Below are 26,604 nucleotides of genomic sequence, written 5' to 3'. Positions count from 1 at the left end.
AATGTTATTGTACCCGAGTATGACAATACAGATCACTGTTATTCTAATACTTTTGTATTTTTACTTAAGTAAAGTTTTGAATGCAGGACTTTTACTTATAACAGAGTATTTTTTACCCCCATGGTATTGCTATTTTTTACTTGAGGAGATACATTTTGTGTGTAAAACTAAATGGCCAACAAGCCAAAACTGACATCAATAAAGCTAAAATAATACAGGATGCTTAATTTGTCCAAACTGTATGCATAAAGAGGAGGCGAAGTTAAAGAGACATTTGTATAAACACACTGTATTTGAATAGAAGCAGAACATTTTATTCACTTAATGGTGGCACAGCAAAGTAGATTTTCCCCAGTACATCCAGGTTGTATCACAGCAAACAGGACACAAGTCCCTGGGTCTTTTAAGTGTCGGTATGTAAATATGAACGTCATCTATATGCATTCACATGTCAGGAACTGAGTGGAAATATTTGGATGACTTCTTTCAGGGGGGACAAGTGAGTTTATTTTCAAAATACGAGCTCATCACTGCATCCTGGATTAAAGGCGGGCTCGGGGATGTGTGTCGGATTTCCCAAATGAGATTGTTATGGCAGCAAATAAAACACAAACATCAGAAGTGCCTTCAGTCGTTCACAGCTCATTTCAAACATGACTGCAAGGGACGCCACATTAATGAGTCCAACCCGAGTAAATGAATCCACAGCTACTGAAACGGATTGATTCCTAATGGAAGAGGAAAAGCAGTTATCAACACTGAAGGTCACACTAAAGATAAAAAAATAACAGCACTTTATGTGAGTAAAATAAAAACAGACTAAAAAGTAGGACTGCTGTCTCATCACTGTCAAAACAACTGTACATAAGATCGACAAGATGGCATAAAAAATGACCGTACTGTTTTCCAGCCTCACAATTCAGTCTTATAAAAGTAGGTTTTGCATGTTTTCCTTTACCGCCACCGCTGAAGTTGTTCCCTCATCCCCCATGTTAAGTTTGCACCATCCACCCCCGTTAATGTACCACTTTTAACATGAACACACATACAAAGCCGACACACTCATTCGCACCAACACACACTCGTCTCTCCATGCTCCTTTTAGTAATTAATATATCCAAATCAAAGACTTTGGAGGCGTCCACTCCTGTTCATATCTCCCCGGACTCTCGCTCCCCCGAGCTGGAGCGCCGGTCTCGCTCGAACGACAGGGATCTCTCTCGTTCCCTGCCCCTGGCTGTGTCCGCGGAGGGGGACTTCTGCCTGTCCTGCCTGTCCTCCCAGTCTCCGCACTCCGGCCTGTCCTCACGCCAACCCTCTCCTGCTGCACCCTCTCTACTCCTCTCCTGGGACGGCGAGGGCTCTCTGTCGCGAGTGGTAGATGATCTCTCTGTGGAGGACCTGAGGAAAAAAACAATCAGCCACAGATTGATCATCATCATCATCATCATCATCATCATCATCATCATCATCATCATCATCATCATAAATAGTACGCTTCCAGCACAAGATCGAGGACCTGATGTCCTTGATTTGAGTTTGACATTTTGTTTTTGCGACAGGGACTGAGAGCTAAGAGTTATTGTCCACATCTAGAAAGATGGTTCTCACTATCTGGGAGCAAATCAGACTAGCAGGGGTGTAGCCAGTGAAAGTTCAATTTGTGAAAACTGGATATATTTTCAGTGCAACAAAAATAAGGAGTTCATGATAATGTCCCTCACATGTCCATATTCAACTATATTGTAAAACTATATTTTAAATTTTTGGATGCTAGTCGGTAGCTGTTGCGTTAGCGCTACAGTAGTGATGTTAAAATTAGTTATTAGATTAATTTATAAATTAAATTAATCTAATAACTAGATTATTAGTTATTCATTTATAAATTATTAATTTATAACTTAATCTAAAGCTGAGCTATGATTATTTTAACTATTGATTAATGTGTGGAATATTTGTGTACTTAATTGATTATTTAGCTCAAATAAATAGCAGAGATTTGTGGAAAAATGCACAATTTATAATTGGACAGAAGGACATATTCAAATTGCTTTTTTGTCCAAACAGTCTAAAACTTAAAGATATTCGATAATAATGATAATGATAGAATTATAAATGATATAAGGCTGCAACTAACAAATATTTTCACTGTTGATTAATCTGTTGAATAGGTTCTTGATTAATCAATTAGTTTCATTGTTCTATAAAATGTCAGAATACGGTGTCAGTGTTTCCCAAAGCCAAAGATGACATACTGTCATAGAGGAGTAAAGAAACAAGAAAATATTCACATTTAAGAAGCTGGAATCACAGAATTTTAACTTTTGTTCCTTAGAAAATTACTCAAACCGATTAATCACTGTTGAAATGACCTCAAGGTTTCATTCCATTATGTAAATAGCTTTTGATTAATATTCTGATTATCGGCTAATTAATCAATTGTTTCAGCAACAAATTAATTTATAAGCCCCTGATCAGAGTCCTGCTTGCAGCTGATTCCATTTTGCTTTGCATGTCAGATGAATCTCTTAAAATATTAGCATCAGTTGACACTGCTGTATCCAACCAACTTCATCACTTCCTATTGATTGCATCACTTGGTTCATGTGCTGTGAATGAATGTGACAGCTGATATCTAATCACTGGTTACATGATGAGTTTAATGTTAGTTAAGGAGGTGCACTCTCAGATCACTCATCCTGTCCTGATGATGCTTTATGTTAAGTTTCTGTGATAGATAAAAAGTCACACCTCTTCCTTTTGCGCCTGTGAGAGTGGGAGCGTGAGCGATGCCTCTCCTTGTGTCGATGTTTCCTCTCTCTCTCCCGATCCCGATCCCGATCTCCACCTCCACCTCCGCCTCCACTTGCGCCTCCGCCTCCAACTCCAACTCCACCTCCACCTCCGCCGCCACCGCCACCGCCACCTTCTTCTCTGGAACGAGACGAGCGGTGGCGTCTTGAACGATGAGAGGACGAAGTCGAAGTGCCTCCGTCCCTAGAAAAATGAGTTTATGGAGAAAAACAGATTTTAAGGTTTAAGTAAAACAAATCCAAAAAAGGTAGGCTACACTGTTATAAGCTATAAATTCTTGATCAAGACTTTATACTGATGCATCCTGATCATCTTGTCTTGTAATCAATTCAGTTGGTAGATGACGGCCAACACAATCAGTCACTTTTCAAGGCATTTGCTGTGTGACATAGCACTGCTGCTCTTTTTCAGATTAAGTTTTATTTAATAAAATTATAATATTTTTGTATGATGTTAGAGGTCTTCATTTCAGGCAAAGTAAACCAGTAGTCGTTTTCTTTCAGGTCCTCTACTGTGACCATTTTTGTAACTGATACCCCAGTAACACTATTACCACAGACAATACTCCCTTTTGATTAAGCCGATGGGTGCATTATTTTTTTGTATGAATCTGAACAGCAGCCTCATTACATTACTAAATTAATGTTCACAGCTTTTACTTCAACAGCTTCTACTCAAACTACATAACGTGTGCCGTTGCAACTCATGCATCATACCTGTGTAGACCTCTGAAATATCAAATATATCGAGACTGCTGTATCACAGCTGGCTTTGTATACCATTACAACCATGTGTTAATATTTTTGTATTGCTAAAAGTACTTCAAATAATTTAAGACTGTATTCTTAATAAAACCACATCATGGCTAACAACTAGCCTAAAACTACGATACAAAAACACTACATGCCCGATCTTGTGTGGAGTTTACACAAATGTTTAATGTGTGAGAAGTTTTTTCAGCTAAAGTGTGAAATTATAAGTCACTCTGACAGACAAAACTTATAAAGTGATTCTGGTCGAAGCAGACATACCTGTATCGTTCTCCACTTCTAGATCTCGACCTAAGACAGAAACACAAATCAGACAGTTTCCAGATGTGACACTGAACTTTTTCTTTGTACTCAGTAACAACGGAGTAGGGATGTCACGATACCAGAAATTTAGTAGTCGATACCGTTAACAGTGAAATTCCACGATTCTCGATCCGATACCACAGTAAAAAACAAAACAATAAACCCCATGTACTTCAACATATACCCAATATCAATCATTTTTTACTCAATAGAGATTGAACGCATCATAATGTAACTCAATGCAACCTCTGCACGTTAGCTGTTAGCTCCGTTATTTAGCCAAGCAGGACTGTGCTGCCCACTGGCTGCTTACAGCTAACGTTACTAGCTCTCCTCCTGCGAGTTTCAACACAGATTTGTGGTTCACAATGTAGTATTATCAGGATATTTCCTACCTTCCCCGGGACAACAGCGATGCTGTTCGTCTTGAACCCTGATCCCCGGTGTCTGTGGTACTGTAGAAAAACGAGTACCGTCACGTTTTCAGAATTTCGGCATCGACTTGGTACCTAAGTATCAGTTCTCGTGACATCCCTACAATGGAAGTCGGACTGTTTCTTACCTCCTACGCTCCCTCTCCCGTTCTCGTTCTCTCTCCCATTCCCGCTCTCTTTCCCGTTCTCGTTCCTGCTCTCTTTCTCCCTCTCTTTCCCGTTCTCGCTCCACTTCCCACTCCCGCTCTCTCTCGTCATCTCTTTCACGTTCCTCTCGTCTTCTCGTTCGCATTCTTTCTTGCTTCTCCACAACTGCTTTCTGGAGGAAACAAAAATAGCACAAAACTGAAAAATGCCAGCAGCTGATTCTGTTCTACGTTCATACATCACAAATAATGGTAACATAACTGAAATTTCTTTCTGAACAATAATGGTGCAAATTAAAGTAGTTCTCTACGTGCTCGTTCCAGTGCAGTCCTTACCCTTAGCCTGTCGAGCTTCTCGCGGATTTCAATGAAGCCGATGTGCAGTTTGCCCCCAAAGTGGTCAGCTAGACGCCGATCGTTGTCGTGAAGACCCAAGTAGGCAGAGCACACCTCGCACACCCGTAGTTTTTGTTGTTGAAAGCTGGAGGCTGGCATTGAATTTCTGTATACATCCTACAAAAACAAAAGGTTATGAGACTCTAGAGCAAATTCACTAAAGACACTGTAAAAAAACAACAGATTTTAGCTGGTATTTCATCTATCTACATGATCGAGTCTGGACTTGAGCGTAAGCTTTGTAGGGAATTACAACACCTAATAAAAGCTCTTTGTCAACTCAAATTATTGATATCCATCTTATCCATTTTGAGAAGAGATTGTGTGTTTAACTGCCTCTGGTTACTGTTAACGAGTCACTGATGAAATTTTTTACTAATGAATTTAGTAGACGAGTAAACCTGGTTTGAAACTAATATTTCAGGTCTAGTTGGTGACATGCAAGTAAAAACATGTATTTATTCTAACACAATAAACTAGTCACAACAAAGCAGTTATCAACTTTCTGACCTCTGCTTCTTTCTTCAAGCCTCGTGTCTTCTCCACCATTTCCAGCAGTTGCTGTGCTTCGTCTACATTCCCCTCGCCCCCGAGCTGCTCCGCCCGGGCAAGCAGCTTCCCGATCTCTTCGTTCAGCTCGTGGACACGTTCAGCCTTTTCATAGCAGGAGAAACAGACACAAAAAAATGAGCTCTAGGCTGTTTGCTGTAGGCTTTGCTCAGATTCATGATAACCACATGGTGTGATTGTGCTTTTTTTCCAGGAGATTAACTATTCCGTTACAAAGGGCACAGAATTCATAAAGACCGGATGATAATCTCATTATTAGCAACAGTGACTTTATCACCTTTGCAGCCACTTCAGCGCTGATCTCATCCTGCGTCTCGGCTAGTCGCTTCTTGGCCAGCTCAGTCCTGCGGTCGCAGTCAGCGATGAAAGACTGAAGGTGTTCAGCAGCCTGCGAGCAAACACATGAGATAAATGAGTTTTTGTGTGTGTAAAATATATAAATTTAATTTACCAGATTAAATTTAAACTAAACTTATTTTCAAGATAAATCTGATATGCATGCATCTTTTTACAAAACGTTCTTAAAGTGACTGTTTGTAACTTTTTAAGCGTATAAATGTAGTGGGTCGGCACACATGCGCGTTCGCATATGCGCGCTCGCGTGTGGCCGGACCCTCGTCTCCGCTGCCTGCTCTCTCTCTCTCACCTCTAGACGTGAACGCGCGCTTAGTTTAGAGTTAGTTTAGCTCTGAGAATATCTAGTGAATGCACAGTGGACGTTTGTGCAGAAATAAATGCTGCAGCTCCTCCAGACCAACAGAGGTTTTCCGTGTCTTGTGAAGTGACGGAGCTCTTCAGAGAGTTACGTTGTCTTCTCGTTACCGACCGGGTGCCGGTGTCTCCTCTGCTCTCTCCGGCTGCGGGCAGAGAGAGCAGGGAGACACGCTGCAGAGCCCCGCTGCCTCAGTCTGCACTTAGGCAGGAAAAGCCAACACTAGGATCAGATCTAAATCATGTTCATGGAGAGACCTTCATCTGGTCAGCTAACATTACTGCCAAGCAGCTGAAATATAGAGTGATATTGTGGTTTTAGCTGACGTGTGTCGCCTCACTGTTTTGAGCGACGCTCGTTCAGGTATATTTAGAGCGAGCAAGCGCGAGCCCGACGCTGACTTTCGTTGATTTCACGGCCACAGGTGTCGCTGTTAACAAGCATTTCTGAAAGTTACAAATAGTCCCTTTAAACAACAAACTCTTTGGGAATTTCTTTAATACTTTGTAGAATTCTTAATTTAAAATGTATTGCTAGTACTAAATATATATATGCACAGTTTCTGCCTGTTATTAAGTGTGTGACAACAAGGTTTATCTGCTCTCAATCATCCTATAAATTAGACCTCCAACTTCTGCGCACAATTCAACAGTACCACTTAGACCAAACTGTAGAAAGTCAGAGTTTGTCTTACTTATAAATTAGACCCTTAGACTAGTCAAATCAATTTCATTGCCAAAAATCAAAAGTGTGTCACAGACGGCTTTACAATCTGTAAATCATACAACAACACTGATCTTTACACTCTCGATTTGGGCGAGGATAAACTCTAGGGCTATAGCTAAGGATTATTTTTATTGTCGATCATTTTCTTGATAAATTGATTAATAAAATGTTAGAAAAAATGTGAAAAATGTCGATCATTGTTTCCCAAAGCCAAAGATGACGTCCTTAAATGTCGTGTTTTGTCCACAACTCAAAGATATTCAGTTTATGTCATAGAGGAGTAAAGAAACCAGAAAATATTCACATTTAAGAAGCTGGAATCAGAGAATTTTTACTTTTTTAAAAAAGGACTCAAACCGATATATCAATTATCCAAATAATATCATATAAAGAGTTGTATTACTCAGTGACTGAGTACAGTGGAATCATAGAAAACGACTACTACTTTCTCGAGAGCTTTACATGATGGTGTGTGTGTGTGTGTGTGTGTGTGTGTGTGTGTACTACTCACATCCAGTTCGAAGAAGTACTCCTGCTCTTTAGAGGCAATCTCGTAGTCTGCTCTGAGGGCCAAGTCGTGGACTTTCATACACTCTCCCAGATCCATTCTCTGCAGAAATGAGAAAGACATCCATGTACTGTGTTCGCTTCATCATTTCACTCATCTTGACAGATTTGTCAAGCCAGCAATTCCCTAATGTTAAAATATCACCCTGTCTTAGAGCGTTTTAAATGGCATCACATTAGGGACAGTAAATGTGATATCATTTGAATCAGTGCTAAAAGGCCAGGTCTTTGACACGGACTGTATTTCTTTACCGCATCCATACTATATGGAGACAAAAGCACCTTTTTTTATTAACAGTCTCCCAGTTTGAGGGGACAGAAAGTAATTGGACAAGTTAAAAGTTGCATTCAATTCTTTACAGACAAAATCTGGCTGCAGTCCGTGACCCAAACCGTAGCTGACACTTGATACTGTTCCTACTGATTCTATGTCAGGCCTACTGTAGCTAACTTCCCTTCTCATTATCAGGGCTTTTTGCCTTCAATCTGATCCTGAGACAGTGAAACATTTGAATGGGGGGTAAGATGTGTCCAACACTGCTCACACAATATAAATGTACACCCTGAAAGCATATTGACATTGTGTCATTATGTGCTGGAGAAGACCCAAAACCAATGACAACAGCTGTCCTAATACTTTCTGTCTGCAGTGTATGATAGATGCTTTCTCTGTACAGATGTGTGTGTGTGTGTGTAAACAACATTGTACTCACGGTGCCAGACAGAATATCATGAGGACATGAATCCAGGAGGTGACTTTTGCAGACTCGCTCATCTGTGAATTTGATTCTCTGCCTCATGGTATCTCCTTGAAAATAGAAAACACACAAGAGCAGAAAGAACATGTTAACTTGTCAGAAACATGGTAGAAGATCATTGAGGGGCCATTAATGAGTCAGACACATCTGTTACCTTACACCAGTATAAATCCTAAAAAAAAGTTAGCTGCTCTCTAAGATAGAGTCTGATAAAATGCCAACATCTGGAGCCAAGTAGAAAACAGCACATGATCAAAATAAACAGCTCAAATGTTATTTGTGGGGTATGTTGGCAAACAACTTAACTTGCCATGAATAAGTCACACACATCTGTTACCTTACACCAGTATAAATCCTAAAAAAGTTAGTTACTCTCTAATCAGATAGAGTCTGATAAAATGACAACATCTGGAGCCAGGAAGAAAAACAGCACATGATCAAATACTTGTTATTTGTGGTGGTATGTTAGCAAACAACTAAACTTGCCATGAATGAGTTCCACACATCTGTTACCTTACACCAGTAAATCCTTAATAAAGTTAGCTGCTCTCTAAGATATAGTCTGATAAAATGACAACATCTGGTGGCAAGAAGAAAACAGCACACTGACCCATGATCAAATACACAGCTCAAATGTTATTTGTGGGGTATGTTAGCAAAAACTTTACTTGCCATGAATAAGTCACACATCTGTAACATTACACCAGTATAAATCCTAAAAGAGTTAGCTGCTCTCTAATCAGATAGAGTCTGATAAAATGAGAACATCTGGAGCCAGGAAGAAAACAGCACACTGACCATGACCCATGATCAAATACACAGCTCACATGTTATCTGTGGGGTATGTTAGCAACAACTTAACTTGCCATGTGCACTCAAACTCAAACACAACAGGTAGCTAGCCGGCTAGCTCTATCCTCATGTTAGCTACCCTCACTGTCACAGACTGGCATATTAGAGGTTAGCTTTCCCTGCTAATGTTAATAATGTTGACTTGTAGTAGATCATTGAGGTGCAGCAGACTTGCTATGAATGAGTCACACACACATCTGTTACCTTACACCAGTATAAATCCTAAAAACAAAGTTAGCTGCTCTCTAATCAGATATAATCTGATAAAATGACAACATCTGGAGCCAGGCAGAAAACAGCACATGATCAAAAACATGTTATTTGTGGTGGTATGTTAGCAAACAACTTAACTTGCCATGTGCACTCAAACACAACAGGTAGCTAGCCGGCTAGCTCTATCCTCATGTTAGCTAGCCTCACCTCACTGACTGGCATTAGCTTCCATGCTAATGCTAACCACACTAACTCATGCCTGCTCTGTGTATCCAGATCCGATTCAGACATATAGATATCTCCACCACACAGCCTCCGTCCTCACCGTCTCTCCCCGTCCCCATGAGCTGGTCCAGCATGGCTCTCATCTGAGCCTGGGCCGACATGTTTTGAAGCTAGCTTAGTGTGAGTCACTCCTCTCCAGCAACAGTCTTCTTCTCCTCACACCATGCAGCAGCAGCAGCCTCCTCCTCGACGGCAGGCCTCGTCGCCTCCTCCAACACACAAACCCGCGGTTAACTTTCTACTTAAAGGAGAGTAAACCCAGTCCAGGCTGAGAGCTCAGCAGCAGCGAGCTGGGTGTGTTGGTAGAACTGGCTGGTTGTAACAGCACTTTAACAACCGGCTGGATGTGAGTTTGTAACGGTTAACGGTTGGCTGTTGGTCGGTTCGGCTAACGTCTGTTTGAACCGTTGAGTCCCGTGTGTCGGTGGTGTGTCGAGTTAAAGCGGGACTGACTGAATATGAGGTATGTTGGTGGGTTAGCTGGATCAATCTGTGTACAGTTCTTAACATAGCCTCTGTAGCGGTGTATGTTTCTAGCCAGTCAGGCTAGAAGTTGGCAAGTTTTATTCAACGTCCTCGTTTCTTCCGCCTTTTCCACTTCCTCCCCCCTCTCTCTCTCTCTCTCTCTCTCTCTCACTCTCTCTCTCCGTCCTCCGTGCGCGTACCCGCCGTGGAGTCAGAGCGCGCTCTCGTCACCTCCGCCGCCTCGAGGAAGAAGAAAGTGCGGCAGTCAGCCTCCTCGCGCGCTGCTGGCATTTTTTGGTAACGTTACACACGTCACTATGAAAATGTTAGGAAATATATGTTTTTTGTTATCAAGAGACAGTTGATATGTACAAATTAGCTTGAGATGAGCCCTGTTTCTTTTATTTAATGTGATATATATATATATTGACTTTTTTTATTCATAATTTTTGTATTCACATATATATATATATGTATTTTTTTAACTTTTATATATATATATATATGTGTGTGTGAATGAAAAAAAATATGAATAAAAAAGTCAATATATATATATTTTTACTTGTATATATATATATTTTTTTATATTTATATATATATTTTATATATATATATATTCTTTTCTTTTTTTATTCATTTATTATTATTATTTTTTATTACTTTCTCCTAGACCAGTTTTACTTCATTTCTATTTACTTTTAATGTTAGTTTTGATACATGTTGTTGCCCATGCTCAACCTAAAGTTGTTTTTCTTACTGTTATGATAATTTACAGTGCCTTGTTTTGTGTATATTGTATTTTTATATCTGGTATATTTTTTTGTACTTAGTACTTTGCACTACTAACTTTTTTATTGCCTTTTTACTAAGATGTTTTTGCACTATGGAACTGTGATGCTGGAAACTTGAATTTCCCTCGGGATTAATAAAGTTACTATCTATCTATCTATCTATCTATCTATCTATCTATCTATCTATCTATCTGTCTATCTATCTATCTATGTCTTCAAAAAACAAAAAACAATAAAAAAGATTTGAAAAAAAGAAAAACAACAACAACAAAAGAAACCTTTGAAGTTGTTTTAATTTGATTAATGGATAATTTACTTCCCTGATACAAAATTGCATTGTTTTCACTATGTTTTTTGTTGTTGATGTTGTACTTCTTTGTTGTTAATAAATAGTACTTTTTACATTTTTTTTGTGTGAAAACTTGTTTAATTTAACAATGTCTTTATTGTTTTTTTTTGTTATACAAACATCAGCATTATTATGCAATATATTCAATACAGGATTGACTTTAACAAACATAACATACCCCACAAACCCACCCGTTCTCTCTCAACCTTTCCCTTTCTTCCAGGGCCAAAATCAATATACAGCTTCACAGTATCAATCATACAGTTAAATGGCACCTCTAACAAAATGAAGATACACATAAACAGAAAAAAATATATATATGAAAATAAATAATAAATAAAATAAAAGATTTTCAAAAAACAAGAGTCCATTCCCTTCTGAGGGTCTACCATTATTGTGAATTTTTACGTAACCTATCTTAATTATTCCTCCTGTAGAAGCTCACCAATATCACTACTTTTTCTGAAATCATTATCCATATTCCCTCATAAACTTTGTGTGAAAACTTTATTTAAATGACATAGCAGTTGGTGAAGTCACCTGTGTATGGCTACTTGAATTTAAATGAGGTCATAACGTCTACAGATGTAATAGTTACAGGAAACAGACACATATTTTAATTTTCACTATATAACTAATTAATTCAATTAATGCACCACAATTATTTATTTCTGTTGGTCATACGTCACGTCGTGCCCATATAAGGCGTCCCGGTCCCGCCCATAGCAACGCCAGCCTTCCCCCTCTACCTCTATCACATTACTGGAGAGAAAAATGGCGAGTATACTGCGGCTCCCGCTGCGACTTTTCACCCAAAATGCGGCGAAAATGAGCCGAAACACGGGCTCTAAAACATCCAACATATCCAGGACGACTCAAAGCAGGACGTTAGTATCAACGGCGTCGGGGGCAATCCTACCGAAACCGGATAAAGTGAGTTTTTACTCTGCCTTCGGTTACCGAGTAGAAAAACTGACAAGAAATATGAGTGACAGCGTGGGCGGGACTTAAAGCTGGATTGACAGCAGCTGTAGCCAATAGAAAGACAGAAGACGCGCTGGGGTTAGTCCAGTCAGCCAATCAAACGCATGTTTACACCAATGTAGGTGCACTTTCAGGAAGTAAAACCTCTTATTTGATCAGTTCAGTGGATTCAAGTGGACATTTTATGTTAGAAACTGTGTATTTAGAACATGAAACTCTGATGAATTGTTTAGTTTGAGCTAGCCAAACACTACATATCTTGGTGTCTGTTGTTGTCAAGGTAAGAAAGGTCGAGGATAATGTTATACAGTATGTTTTTGAAGCTGTAATGATGTCCAATACACATAACATTTACACAGTCAACATTAGCTCTAAGTCTCCCTAACATCTGAATGTTATGATGTGTTGATCAAGTTGACTTATTTGACCTTTCTCAGATATTCAATGCAATTGGAACAAAACTGGAAAAATCCCCCTCAAGGCCATGATAAAGGGCCAGATTGAAAGAAATATGTTGTCCAAAACAACATAAGAAATGCTCAGTTCATGGCTGGATAAAACCGGCGGTGGGGCCCGAGGACAAAAATGAGTTGATGGCCCCCCATTTACCCCATATTCCTCCCATCCTCTCTGCAAGGTTTTCTATCTTTCTCTGCTAGAATACTAGCTGGTCCACGATTTGCTGTGGTTTATTTGATTAAGTGCATTAATGTAGGAATATACACTGGGACAATGAATGATTTTAACACAGGGCCCCTCTTCAAAACAGGGCCTCTTCAAGTTAGTAATTAGGTAATAAATCAGGAACAATCATAAAGCGATATTGTGCTTTAATTAAACGTTTTTCCAATAAATATACTTAGAAATACTGTTTTGAACTTGAAAATGTATATAAATGCAGCACACTACTTTTGTAAGATGTTTTGCCCAGCCTTATGACAAATTTTGGCTTTAGTACACCCGATGTCAAGTCAAAAAAGGGAAAACGTCCAGAGTGCTCGGAGGTTCAAATCAGTGTGATGAAGGTGCTCTTTGGTACACAAAGGTCAAAAAAAGGGGGAGTCCAAAGCACTCTTCTGGCAAAAAATGAAAAGCCTTTATTCAAATTGCTATGAAATGCTAAAAACAATGCCGGTACATGTTCAGATTGGGTAACAACCCACGCGTAGCGGCACAAACAGCCTTCTTCAAGGTGTGTTCAAGTCATGTCAATTTCATTTATACAGCCCAATATCACAAATCGGCCTCAAGTTGCTTTACAATCTGTACAGCATACGACACCCTCTGTACTTTGACTCATGATTCGGATAAGGAAAAACTGACCCCCAAAAACCTCTTTAATGGGGAAAAATGGAAGAAGCCTCAGGAAGAGCAACTAGGGAAACTACTGGATCCGGCTGCCCGACAATCCACTGCAATTTTTGTCAATATCCACCAACCCAGTGAGCAAGGCATCTTTTCTCTGCTATAGTAACTCTGGAGATTAGATTTTTAGTATTTGTCTTACGGAGAAACAGTTGTCCAAAATCCCAAATCTGGACCAAAATATCCTAGAGCAAACTGAGGTGGGGATTAATATTGTTTGTAATCTGAATAGCTCATGTGTCACACCTTAATTAAACTAATTTTCAAGTCACTTGACTATTCCTCTTTATGTTTTCCAGACACCATTTGGTCTTATCCGCATGACAATAGTGGTGGTGCCTTTCCTGTATGTGGGAACTCTGATCAGCAAGAACTTTGCCGCTCTCTTGGAGGAGCACGACATCTTTGTCCCTGAAGACGACGATGACGACGACTGAGCCAACTCCAGAAAATGAATGGTAAAGTCAAAGTGTACATTAGCCGCACCTTTTTTAACCCTTTCAACACTGTTGCTTGGACCTTTTTATGCACAATCGTGTCCACGTGTAAAGGGTGTGTAAGGGTGAAGTTGCAGTGATGACAATAAGTAGAAACAGTAGAAAGCTGATGACTTTTTTTTTTTATTCACATCCACAGGGTGCTTTGCAATATTGAATGAGAGCACACCAGCCGGCTCAAGGAAGAAGGGGAAGATGGGGCACTTTGACATCTAAACACATCCACCCATCTCCTCCCTCTCTCGTCTGCTATTTAGGTTGTTTTCGCTGAATTCATTTTTTTGGAAATCTCATATCATGTGAGGCTATCAAAACTTATAGTTATGCCTTCACTCTTGTTTGCATGTTTGTCTGTCAACTCAATAAAGGGAGTCGATTACACATGGATAAACACTTGTTATTGTTTAATCTTCGCACAGTGGTTTCCAAGTACACAATAGTTGCCATAATTCGCATTCTGACTCTTCTAAGTCATATCCAGTCATAATAACAGCACATGTTGTTATTGTAATGTCTTGATTTTGTTGTTGTTTGCTGTCATTATTCTTCAAGGTAAGTTTTTAGCAGTTGTCCTCATTGGTCAGGTCTGTCTCGCCCCCTCCTGAAGTGCAGCGTCGGCCAGTCTCAGGTGTTCGTTGAGGGAGCTCGTCTCCAACTGGCTACGACCCCTCATGTCACTTAGCTCTACATAGGCCTCCTTATAACGCTCATAAGCTGCTTCTTTCTCCTAGGGAAACAAATATGGAAGAGGCATCAAAGTCAAGCAGGGGGGACAGTTTACATCAACGTTGTAAATGTTCAACATGTAAGATTGTATTAATTTTGAGAGGCCAGATCATAAAACATACCTTTGTAAGAGACTGCACTTCATTCTGCAGACAGCTGATTTCTTTTTTAAGATATTGCACCTCGTTGTCTTTTGCTCTTAGTAATGTCTGAAAAACAAAATGTGACATCTGACTGCTGCCATTTTAAAAAGATATATTATGGAAAGTCACAATGTATGTGGGACAGTGGTGGAGAGTAACTAATAGAGCTGCAACATTTAATCGATTAGTTCAATTGGGAACTATTTTGATAATTGGTAAGTTTGAGTATTTTTTTAAAGAAAAGTCAAAATTCTCTGATTCCAGCTTCTTAAATATGAATATTTTCTGGTTTCTTTACTCCTCTATAAGAGGAAACTGAATATCTTTGAGTTGTGGACAAAACAAGACATTTGAGGACGTCATCTTGGGCTTTGGGAAACACTAATCATCATTTTTCACCATTTTATGACATTATAGAGCAAACAACTAATCAATCAATCATTTGAAATATCGTTAGTTACAGCCCTAGTAACTTAAGTACAATTACTCAAGCACAGTAAGTACCATTTTGAGGTACTTGTACTTTGCTTGAGTGCTTCCTTTTCATGTTACTTCATACTTTACTCCAGTACATTTCAGAGGGAACATTGGTGTTTTTTACTTTACTACATTTATTTGATCGCTACTGTTAAGTTACTTTGCTGATTACGATTTTACGTACAAGAAATATGATCATCTTATAAAATATGATGCATTTTTATAGATTAAACTACTCAACATCATACAATGCAGTTAAAAGCGACCACCCAAAAGAGTAAAATGCTACTTGCACATTAATGCATCAGTAACAATAATCCAATAATAACAAATATAACAATTACAGGGACAATTTCTCTGCATAACAAAAACGTACATTTTGCAGATAATACTTTGAATGCAGGACTTTTATTACCCTGGTGTAAGAAATTATCTGAATACATCCTCCACCACTGAAGCCATGCTGGTATTCAGGCAGTAGATGGCAGTATGTGCTTCACTATAATGTGACCAACCACAGATGCTCAACACAAATGAGGCCACCAAAAAAAAAACAGCAGGTGACAATGTTGCTATGGGGAGCTATTACTGTGTACGCGAGAAAAAACAGTAAAAATGCTATGATCAATTTGTTTTTATTAAAGTGGGTTGAAAATCCCACAGCACATTTGTCAAATGTCGCTTTCTGCTTCCCCCATGATGACAGTAATGTCAACATTTTTGTCCTTCAAGCCCAAATTAATACTTCAGGTGCAATAAATGAAACTGGGTTGGGATGCAGCGATAAGTTAAGATGTTTTAGTATTGCCTACTTTCACATGAGTTGACGTAGAATCTAATTTAGTCACAACTTATTGCTATCAATACCTCTACTTCTGACGCAGTGCGCTCAGCGTTGCCAAGAGACGCCGTGTCCGACCTCTGCCCTGTGATGAAATAACGCATGCGGCTCATCTCTTCCGCCAGTTTGGCCTTAAGCTCCTGAAAAGAGATTTTTAGCTCAAGTTACGTCATGGAGAAATAATGTGAACTAGTATGCTTATGAAAGTTTCCTTATTAGTTTAACCCTATAAGAACAAGGAGAAACAGAATTTTCATTATTTTAAACAATTAATAAGGTGGTATGGTGCTGTATTAAAACAGAATCAAATCAGACGTGTGTATAAACCTGGTTCTCTCTTCTGAGCTGCTCCAGCTCTCTCTCCTTGTGACTGAGCTCCGTCTCTCGGCCCAGGCTGCTCTGCTCGGTGCGGCTCAGCTCCAGGCACTTCTGAGAGTAGCGCTCTGACAGCTCATCTAACTCACTGTGCAAGACGTCCGCCTGTGGCCTGACACACACAAACACACGAGATATGGTGTAAATTATAATGCAAGGAGATGGGGGAGAGGTGTCACGGTCGAATGTAGAACATCTTAAGCCTCCAGTGAGATGGAGAACACTTTCAGTATGACAACTGTAATAAACTTACATGTGGCCTCTGTGTGAAGCATCCACGTGTGCAGCTCCTCCAGCCAACCTCCTGGCCTTCTCCACCTCTCTTTCCAGCTCCTCCCTGTGAGCTGCTCTCAGCGCCTCCACAGCTTTGATGAACAAGTAGTTAATTTTTTATTTAAAGGTCCCATATCATGCTCATTTTCAGGTTCATAACTTGTATTTTGTGTTTCTACTAGAACATGTTAACATGCTTAAGTATAAAAAAACTCTTAATTTTCCTCAAACTGTCTGCCTGAATATGCCTGTATTCACTTTCTGTCTGAAACGGTCTGTTTTAGCTCATTTCAATGAAATTGCAAAGGAATTGCGCTGCTCAGCAACAACTTGGGTCCATGTTTACTTCCTGTCATTGACTTCGTCCGAAATCGCATATTATGCACTATATACTCAATATGTGCACTATCGTTCAACAACTTTTCAACTTTTGTGTGAATAAACAGTAGTATGTATCTTTTCGGACGCACTGAGCAGTAATGTACGTCGTCACTTCCTGAGAGCCTCCTTGCCAGTTGGTGACGTGTAACCATGGTAACCTGTACCAACCTCGTGACCAAAACGACGGTTTGTCAGAATTAATTCAAAATATATATCACGCTTAGCAAAGTAAAATCTTATACTATAAAGTGTTATTGATGTTACAGAGCTGTCCGTCCACATCTGTTGAACGTTGTCGTCACTACCGCATTGCATTGTGAGATATTTATGCCACCGTAGTGTCCAGCATTGCATACTGTAATATTTCACCGGAGATAGGATGCAATTTGTATACTATTGGTTTCATACTAAGGTTTCGGACATACAAAAAAATCTGACGATGAGGTCGTTGGGAATATCAACATTTTCCTCAGACATATTATAAAATGACCAAGAAAAACAATATAAGTCTAAAATTACAATATATTTACTTATTACTCACCAAAAAATGTACGTCCATAGGCTCTGCTATTTCTCACAACGTCAACAAACACGTCACGAGTCGTGAACTCTGAGCTTTCAGAAACTTTCCACTTTCCAAGGTTGTGAATACAACATGAGGGGGGCGTTCATATGGACTCATCTCATAAACACGGTAAACACGACCCCATCTGAAGGCACCATTAAACTGGTACACATTTAGGATGTTTACGTTTAAAACTATATAATATTGTATATTTGTGACATCACAAAATTATAAAAATCCTGACAGCTTGTTTCAACGGCACAATTTCTGAAAACGGTCTGTGTGTATTTCTCCATGGATTGAGGGTTTCGATACTTTCACAGTATTTATATAACACTTAAATCTGCTTTATAATAAAAAAAAACAACATGAAAATCTAACTTTTCACAATATGGGACCTTTAATTTGTCTTCACCACACGGCATTAAAAACAACGCAAGACAGTTAATTGAGAACAGGCATCAAGACATAGCATAAACAAACATGATCTTAAAAGACACAAATATAGTTATAAAATCATTAAGAATACAGAGAGGCACTGGTTGCAAGAAATATTTAACTAAAGAGGCATAACAAGGAAGAAATGCAAACTGCCTCCAGGATACTGTTATACTTCATGCTTTACCTTTAGCAGTTGCCTGGCTCTCCTCCTGCAGCATCCTGTCTCTCTGCTCCTCCAGCTCCCCGATCTCTCTCGCGTGTTTCTCCTGCAGCTCCTGCAGTGCTTTCCGATGGGCTACTTCCATGGCTTCTAGTCTGGCCCTGCAGGGGGCCCCGGGGCCACACGGGCTGTCCACCTCGATCCCCATGGCTGCACGCTCCTTCTTAATGCTCTCCACTTGCTTCCGAAGAGAGAGGGCCTGATAGATGGATTTATAGAGAGTGTAATGGGGAGGGAAAAGATTGAAATGTACACCATTTCCTTGCATTGAAAACACTTTAAAGGTGTTGCTAGTGTTTCTGCTCATCACTTTTTAAACTTTTTTAATGGAGTGAAGTTCTTTCTTACCTCCTTTTGAAGTGCTTCCGCTTTATTTGTTTGAATGGTTTGAGCTCCATTTATAGATGGAAGAGCCCCCTTTGAGCTCGATATATCAGTTTGTGAACCGGTGACAGGGTGTTCAGCCTCTTCGGGGCTCGATTGATACGCCTGGGAGCTAACGAGAGACTGCGATGCCTCCGGGGTGCTTGACTGATAAGCCTGGGCTCCAATGAGAGACTGCGCGCTCATGTCCCTAAATGACAGCGTCTCAAATTCTACCCACTTCCTGTTGACCTCTGAGTCCAAGGTTTCAATAACAGGCACAGGTACACTCCCCCTTTTCAGCTCCATTGAGTCCCACCTGCTGCCCATCTCACCGAGAGGGACCCCCTCCTCAAACCACTTGTTCCTCTCCTCCAATCGCTTGGCTTGCTCGCGGTCCCAGCCCTCCCCTTCTTCTCTCTGACTGGACGGAGATAAGTCCAGGTCTACACCTTGGTGGTGGCGGTGGTCGGCTTGATGGGAGTTTGCAGCTGCGGCGTTGGAGTTGGAAGCGGTCGGTTCATAGCCGGAGTCCTTGCAGGTGAACCAAGCAGGGGGTTGGCATGACGACGGTCTCCGGGAGAGGGGGTTCTCTTTCTCGCTGCCGGTGTGTGATTGGCTGAGGTCAGCATGAGGGAAAGACAGGGGGATAGTGTTACACATCAGAAGAAAGATGATAGAGGGGGCTCGCTACAGACGGACCACCCAATCACATTGTCTGCATTTCCTCACAGTGTTCAGGAATTTTCAGGTCAATAAGACGCCTGTTTTTTAAAACCAGATGGAGAATTTTATCAGATTTTGCTGGAATAACATGATAAACATCAAGTATTCACCATGAAGGATGTCCTGAATTGTAATTTGTACACATATATTATGATATATATTATGATTCGGTAAGCATTGTCAGCCAAAGTAGAAGTTTTATAAAAGTATTTTACTTTTGATTAAAGGCTCCGGAATAACTACTAAAAGGACCTTAAATTAAGTGAGATTATTTAGTCTGTTTCGCAGATCAAGAATGAACTTTGTACCTCAACAATCTTAATTTAATTCAGGATTTTTTGGCTTCATTCTCTCTTTCTCATACATATATTACATTGATTTGATTCCAGAAGCCATTAAGAGTGAACAGCCAAAGTAAATAGCAAGTTTAGTCTGTGTATAGAATAATAGAATTCAAAATAATGAATGTACTTGCATTTTTTTTTACATTGCGTGTCCTTGTAGTATTGGGCAATGTTGGTCAGCTATAGATTGGTCACTGCTTTTAACTCTTGTGTCTTTTACATTTGTATTGTTTATATTGAATTGATTTTATCTTTATATGAATATATTTGGTATTTTTACGTTATTTTGTGCGTGATTGGCATGATCTTATATTTATATATTTGCAAACTAGCTTCAAATTGCCCCATTCACTGTGTTATGTTCTATGTTTGTGACTGTTCTTGTATGTCTGTGTTTGCACCTTTCTGATTGTAGTAAACAGTAGTCTCTCAGCAGGAGTTGATTGTATCTAAGTACATTTACCAGTAAAGTAATGTGCTTCAGTGCAAATTTTAGGCACTTTAATTGAGTATTTACTATTCATGCCACTTTATACTTCTACTCTAATACAATGCAGATGGATACTGTACAGTGGGAAAAATGTTAATTTTAATCCACTACATTTATCTGACAGCTTTAATTACTGGTTGCTTTACAAATTAAGTATGACACAATGTTATTTAACTACCCAACAGTAGTACATTTTTAAAGGCATCAGCAATAATAATCTTATAATTTATTATATAATAATATAATTTTTATCTGCACTGAGTACTTTTAATTTCTATACTTAAGGTAGATTTCGCTAATAACACCTATGCAATTTTACTAAAAGGAGAAGTGTGTAGGATCTGGCGGTATCTAGCGGTGAGGTTGAGACTGCAACCAATTGAAATGGCTCCGTGTGCCAAGCGTGTAGAAAAACTACGGTATGCAACGCAAAAATGCATGTATGCAAATGTAAAAGTAGTGAGGGCATTTGGAGCAGAGCCAGTGCGTTGAGTGTGTGTGTACGAGGGAAGTGAGTAGTGAAGAAAGATGGGAGCGAGTAAAGTTATTGACTCCGGCCCAAGCCGTTCTGGGCTACTGTAGAAACATGGCGATGCAACGTGGCGGACTCCGTGGAGAGGGGACCTGCTCCCTATGTAGATATAAACGACTCATTCTAAGGTAACGAAAACCCAACGATTCTTATTATCAGGTAATTATACACTGAAGAAACCATACTTATTAATATTCACTTCCATTTCTGCCGATAGATCCCGCTAATTGCTACACATCGGTCCTTTTAACATTTTCAATGTAGGACTTTTACTTGTAACAGAGTATTTTTACAGTGTGATATTGCTACTTGAGTAAAGGATGTGAATACTTCCTCCACCACTGTCTCCCAGTATAAAGTCAGACTCACTGCGTGTTGTTCTGGATCGCCTGCTTTAGTAACTTCACCCAGTTCCGTCGTATTCTGGAGGTCATAACAGAGAGGGTGAACACTGCTCTCTTTGTCTGGACGAGATCAAAAGACAGACACACACACACACACACACACACACACACACGCTGTTAAACAGGAAGCAGCCAAACATGTAATTGATGTGGAAACGGGGGTTAGTGTGGGGGGTGTCTGACTGTCCATCTGTCTGATGGTGTACTGTATGACACAAGAGCAAAACACAAGTACAGTAAATACGTACTTGTAGCTGGAGTCCATAGTTCTTCTCTACATCACAGTCTGACACGTTCACACAGGACGTCAGGTTGATCTCTCCGTCCAGATCATCGGACTGCAGCACAAATAATACGTATTTATCCCAAACAACAAACATCCCAAGACGGATGAATTGGTTCCATAGAATCATTTTAGGAAAACCGATGATATTGGTCATGTTATGGTTGCAAAATGTGCACAAAACCCTTTCAACTTCCTGTATGGTTGAAATGAAGTGCTATAGATTAACATGAAATAAATGTTCTTACAAATCAGGAATTACTTTAATGTCACACATCAGCTCCTACCTCCTCAGCCTCCGAGTCTCTGTAGTACCTCAGCGAAGTATCACCCAGAACAAACCAGTGTTTCCTCCACTGAGCAAAAACACAGTAAACATGGACAACATTAAATAGTATGTGGACGTCTTTATAGATAGTTTCTGGGTCAGTTTTGTGCCCTCTTTCTGGTGTATGAGATTGTGGTAACAACAGGAATTAGAATAGAAAATGACAATAACTTTTATTAAAAAAAAATATTAGAATAACTTAAAAATTAAAAATGTACCTTGCCATGCTCATCCAGTCTGGACATCCACCCCTTCCAGTATCAAAACCTGTAATTAAAGCATAACGATGAAGCTCTTTGAAAGCATTCTGCAGCGGTTTCTGTCTCACGCATGGTTGTGAAATATAGAGGAAACGGAAACTGTCAGAACAGACGAACGTGTCTGTGTGAGATAACGACATCATTCTGAAGCACGCATACAGAGGGGGCGGCAGGCAAAACTTTAAAGCACGAAAAATGGGAAACATGGTGCAGAATGGGAACATAAAAAAGGAAGAGGTGTAAACTGTGATTGTCATTGTTAAACAGTGGGAAAGAGGAAGAGAAAGAGGAACTGATGAGCATTATTAGACTGACTTGAGAGTAAACAGGTGCTATTAAAGCATAAAATAACATACTTACCATGCATGCATCATATTGTGCGAGTATATATTGTGAGGAGGAGAGAAAGAAAGAGAAAATGCATGATGTGAGATGAAATGGGGAAGTCACAAACTTGAGATCACATGTAGCTCTTAGTCATGTCATGTCAAGCTTTCTGAAGTAGAAAATGGTTTCTGTGGTTAGTATTGGATTCAAAGCATTGAAATAACATTTTGAATGTTTCATTGACTCAGCAGTTTTAGGCATGACACTGTAGCGCTGACACTGCAGGATGCATTGGCTTGAACCATCCTAGAAACTATTAATATATAAATGATAAATCATATGAACATGCTGCCCTAAAACATAGAGTGCTAACGAATGGCTTTTTTCTCCCTGCAAGGTGCTTCTGTGAGAGAGGAGCCTGAGGTAAAAGACTTGAAATAAATATCAGGGATCTACTTTAGAATGAATGTATGAATGACCCATTTTCCTCCAAACACTCGTGTGATTTATGCAGATGCAGAAAAGTCACGGGACCGTGCTCACCTGTGTCTGCGGGAGTTCAGGAGGAGCTCGCTCCTTCACCTTTGAAGATCTGTGTTTCCCACTTTGATTATCTGAACTCTTTGGTAGAATAAACACACAGGGGTTACAAGCTCTGTTGTTTCAACGTTTAGATTTCCTTGTTTATTGCTTCGTACCTGTGAATGAAGAGATGCAACTGACTGTCTTCGAGACAATCGTCCGTTCTCAGAGTCCCGACATTTCTCTCGTCTGTCTCTGCCTCTCTCTCGGCCTCTCCCCCTCTCGTCTGACTCGAGCCGTGAACTGTAGATGTCTATTTCATCTTGGCACCTTCAGAGAAATTAAATTAAAGTGCAGAGAATGATCTGACAGACACATAAATTCACCATATGCACAATTTATATCCTTTTTTTTTCTTACTGTACTGTCACATTCCTCTGCAAAGGCTACTAGAGTACTCCTCTTTTCTTTGACCATAACTAAGGCAATTACATATGGTCAGATGAAAAGATATCTTCAAAGTCTTTTTTATACTCGCTACACTACTTTTTTTTACGAATCTTCCAAAGGAACAGTTTAAAGAAACACATGCACTAAGAATGCAGACTCGATGCATGGTCATGGGACTATCTGTTATGGCTATCCAAACACCATACGGAACCACCAACCTGTAAGTCTTAAGCCTCTGTTCCCTGCACGGGCTGGGACTCTGGTTCCTCCTCCTCATCCCTGGCAACTCTTCCTCCGACTCCAGCTGGATAGTTGGAATATTAGCCAGGACGATGTAGTCGTCTATGGTCATCACCACCTTCAGATTCATAAAGATTGATCAACATTTACATGTTATGCGGTAGTAAGAGTTGTCTCTGACACGAAACATACCAAGAGTCTACATCATGCTAGCAGCTCTGTGAGGCTGCACCATACACTGTATATATAGATGGACAACGCGTCTCCACATCCTCTCACTGTACAAAAGTGAAGGCAAAATGTCCCGATACTGGAGCTGACATCTTAAGATTTTGAATCCGCGGTATCGTCATCGCGTCCACACACCTGCCCGGTCCAATCACGAGCAGGGCAGGGCCGCAACTTGTTAGCGTGAGCCACTTAGCTGCTACGTTAGCACCACGGTAGCTGATTGGCTAGGCACAACAACTAACCATAATATCTCTATATATAATTATGATCAAATTGTCTTATTACGCAGACTTGTGACGGTTATGGAAAGTTAAAGTTACATCTCCTCTACTACTTCACTCAGAGCAGCTGTCAATCATGACGTCTCACCCCCCTTTTATAGCATCAAATAACTCATTAAAACCAAATTTATCAGAAAAATGAACACTTGAACATACATCAGCCTGATAACAACAACCTGAAAAATATATTTGACGTGTAGTTTTGACTTCTTAGTTTGGCTCACGTCCCATCCGCTAACATGGAGGAGGCGGGATTTATGACCTATACTGCAGCCAGCCACCAGGGGGCGATCAAGATGTTTTGGCTTCACTTTTGGGGAGCTGTCATGTCGCCCATCTTTATATACAGTCTATTCTTCATATGTGGGCTGTACTTAGGCACAGTGGTGCTTTGAGCTAAATGCAAACGTTAGCAAGCTAACATGTTCACAAAATAGACTGTATGGTTCACAATGACAATGCTAATATGCTGGTGTTTGGCAGGCATAATGCTCACTATGTTCATCAACTTACTTTAGCGTGTTAGCATGCTAACATTTGCTAATTAGCACTAAACACAAAGTACAGTTAAGGCTGATGGGAATTTCATTAATTTTGCAGGTGATCAGTCGTAAACAAAAGTATTAAACAAATTGAAATTTTGACCTGATGATGGCGCCAGATGAAAGGTCAGATAAAAGGTCAGAGGATCACTAAAGTTATTATCCTGAAGAGCTCACAAATGTGTGAATCAATATTCATGGCAATCCATCCAATAGGCCCTTTTCACAGCATGGCATCACAGGGTAAACACAGCTGTAATTGATAAAATGAATGATGGTCCCTGTCTATTTAGTGTGTCACATTCCAGTGAGCCAGCATGCACAATACCAGGGCCACAATTAATGTTATTAATTACACCTGTTTACCCTGCAATGATATGTCAAAATGGCTGCTGTGAAAAGGGCCAATAATTGTGGAAACATTTGACTCTAGGCTTCATCCTCTGGGGATCATGAATGTCTGAACAAAACTTCATGACAATCCATCTAACCGAGTGACAGACAGACTGACATGAGCATCCATAGAGCCACGCCGCTAGTTGGCTGCTCCCTGATATACGTACCTCTTCCGCTTCTACTGCAGCCTTCTTGGGTTCAGAGATCAGTAAGGCCTCCATGCCTCGCCTTATGTTGCTCCTGCTTCTGTCGCCACTGACCTGCGTATTCCCCTCATCATGGCCTTTGTCAGTTTCTGTGATTGCAACATGTGACAGTGAACCACCAAGCGTCTGAGAGTCCGCACCTCGTCTTGATGTGGAGGAACCACGAGAGGGTGGGAGGCTGAGTACAGAGTGTGAGGACCCCTGCCAGGAGCCTTGAGAAGGACTCAGTCTGCTGTCTCTGGAGTGCGGCTCCCTTTGTGGGGTGTGGCTGTGCGTACTGTAGCCGTTCCTGGTCGGTGATATTTCGCGGCTGTTGCGTGTGCGAGTGTCGGCCGAGCTGTTGACGGTTGTTCTGGTTCGAGGAGATGCTTGAGATCCCTCATATGAGTTTTGCTGGACGGCTGAGGAGCCGCGGCGGGAGATGGACTCCAGATTCCTGTACAGCTTCTCAGAGTCCAAACTGTGTTTGTTTGAAGCTTGCGATGTACTCCTCGAGTCTCGGCTGCACCTCTTTTGAGCATCGTATTCACCGTTCTGTAAATGGGAAGAGTCTGTGCGCCTGTGAGAAGGGGTGGCTCTAGAGGGCGAGACGGTCCGAGAGGCGATGGACCCCCTCCTGCGGGATGGACTGGACCTGCCGGATGTGTGCCGAGAAAGACCGTGTGATGGAAGCGGAGAGGTGGCATGAGACGAGGCATGAGACCGAGCCTGACTCCTAGAGAGGGAGCTTTTACGTGGAGGTTCAGTTAACTTGTAGCGATCTGGGCTCACAGAGCTGTGACGTGTTGGTGAGTTATTCTGTGAATCAGCTCCCCGTCTGAAGTTGGAGTGGTACGTGTACCTCTCTGGGGATTCACTTCTCCACATTTCCTGCATATACGTCTCCTGGTTCCTCCTCTGGGAGGGCACGCCAAGGCTGATGTTCCTGTAGGGGACGCAGGCTTTGGGCTCAGGAACATAGTTGCTGGGAAGAGGATGCCCCCTCTCGTAGTAACGATACGACCGTTTGTTGACTTCCTCCGTCGGCCGCTCACCATCACCTCTTCTGTCTGGAGAGAAGTAGCCGCTCTCTTGTTCCCTGTCTCCTCTGGACTCTGAAAATCATACAAGCCTGAGGTCAATGTAGCCCGTAAGAGAGCATGAGATGTTTAATGGTGCAGTATGTCTGACTGTACCTGATGTCCGTTGGGACCTGTCTCTGCCCCTCCTCTCATCCATCCAGGTGCTGTCGGCTTTGGAC

At 40.7% G+C, this 26,604-nt stretch overlaps 3 protein-coding genes across 9 annotated transcripts; 1 reads left to right on the top strand and 2 right to left on the bottom strand.

Moving 5' to 3' along the window:
- Window positions 1-273: 273 nt before the first annotated feature.
- Window positions 274-10,207, bottom strand: zgc:158803 (LUC7 domain-containing protein). Of its 7 annotated transcripts, none has more exons than XM_037764733.1 (12): window positions 9,587-10,206; window positions 8,152-8,246; window positions 7,383-7,481; window positions 5,711-5,821; window positions 5,374-5,517; window positions 4,804-4,980; window positions 4,450-4,640; window positions 4,283-4,342; window positions 3,846-3,875; window positions 2,921-2,997; window positions 2,752-2,890; window positions 274-1,401 (listed from the first exon to the last, which is right to left on the bottom strand). In XM_037764733.1, the coding sequence occupies exons 1-12, from the start codon at window positions 9,645-9,647 to the stop codon at window positions 1,152-1,154; spliced, it is 1,434 nt and encodes a 477-aa protein (XP_037620661.1). In that variant the 5' UTR covers window positions 9,648-10,206; the 3' UTR covers window positions 274-1,151. The 7 variants fall into 7 exon arrangements, with proteins under 7 accessions (XP_037620661.1, XP_037620662.1, XP_037620660.1 ...); XM_037764734.1 differs by having other exon boundaries at window positions 2,752-2,884; XM_037764732.1 differs by having other exon boundaries at window positions 2,752-2,997; window positions 9,587-10,207.
- A 1,689-nt stretch (window positions 10,208-11,896) lies between these two features.
- smdt1b (single-pass membrane protein with aspartate-rich tail 1b) lies at window positions 11,897-14,388 on the top strand. The gene is made up of 3 exons (XM_037764739.1): window positions 11,897-12,084; window positions 13,800-13,958; window positions 14,137-14,388. The coding sequence occupies exons 1-2, from the start codon at window positions 11,926-11,928 to the stop codon at window positions 13,935-13,937; spliced, it is 297 nt and encodes a 98-aa protein (XP_037620667.1). The 5' UTR covers window positions 11,897-11,925; the 3' UTR covers window positions 13,938-13,958; window positions 14,137-14,388.
- On the bottom strand, window positions 14,379-26,369 carry LOC119485271 (TRIO and F-actin-binding protein-like). Its single transcript, XM_037764731.1, has 15 exons — window positions 25,326-26,369; window positions 23,687-23,826; window positions 23,195-23,348; window positions 23,040-23,117; window positions 22,128-22,160; window positions 21,869-21,937; window positions 21,547-21,636; window positions 21,264-21,358; window positions 18,788-19,421; window positions 18,404-18,638; window positions 16,813-16,924; window positions 16,512-16,671; window positions 16,211-16,324; window positions 14,846-14,932; window positions 14,379-14,724 (listed from the first exon to the last, which is right to left on the bottom strand). Exons 1-15 carry the CDS (start codon window positions 26,238-26,240, stop codon window positions 14,578-14,580), a joined length of 3,063 nt encoding a protein of 1,020 aa, XP_037620659.1. The 5' UTR covers window positions 26,241-26,369; the 3' UTR covers window positions 14,379-14,577.
- Window positions 26,370-26,604: the final 235 nt, after the last annotated feature.

This window comes from Sebastes umbrosus, chromosome 3, assembly GCF_015220745.1.
Source record: "Sebastes umbrosus isolate fSebUmb1 chromosome 3, fSebUmb1.pri, whole genome shotgun sequence".
In the NCBI taxonomy this organism is placed as follows: Eukaryota; Metazoa; Chordata; class Actinopteri; order Perciformes; family Sebastidae; genus Sebastes; species Sebastes umbrosus.
Note: the sequence above shows the minus strand (reverse complement) of the source record. Positions and strands in the feature narration are given on the sequence as shown.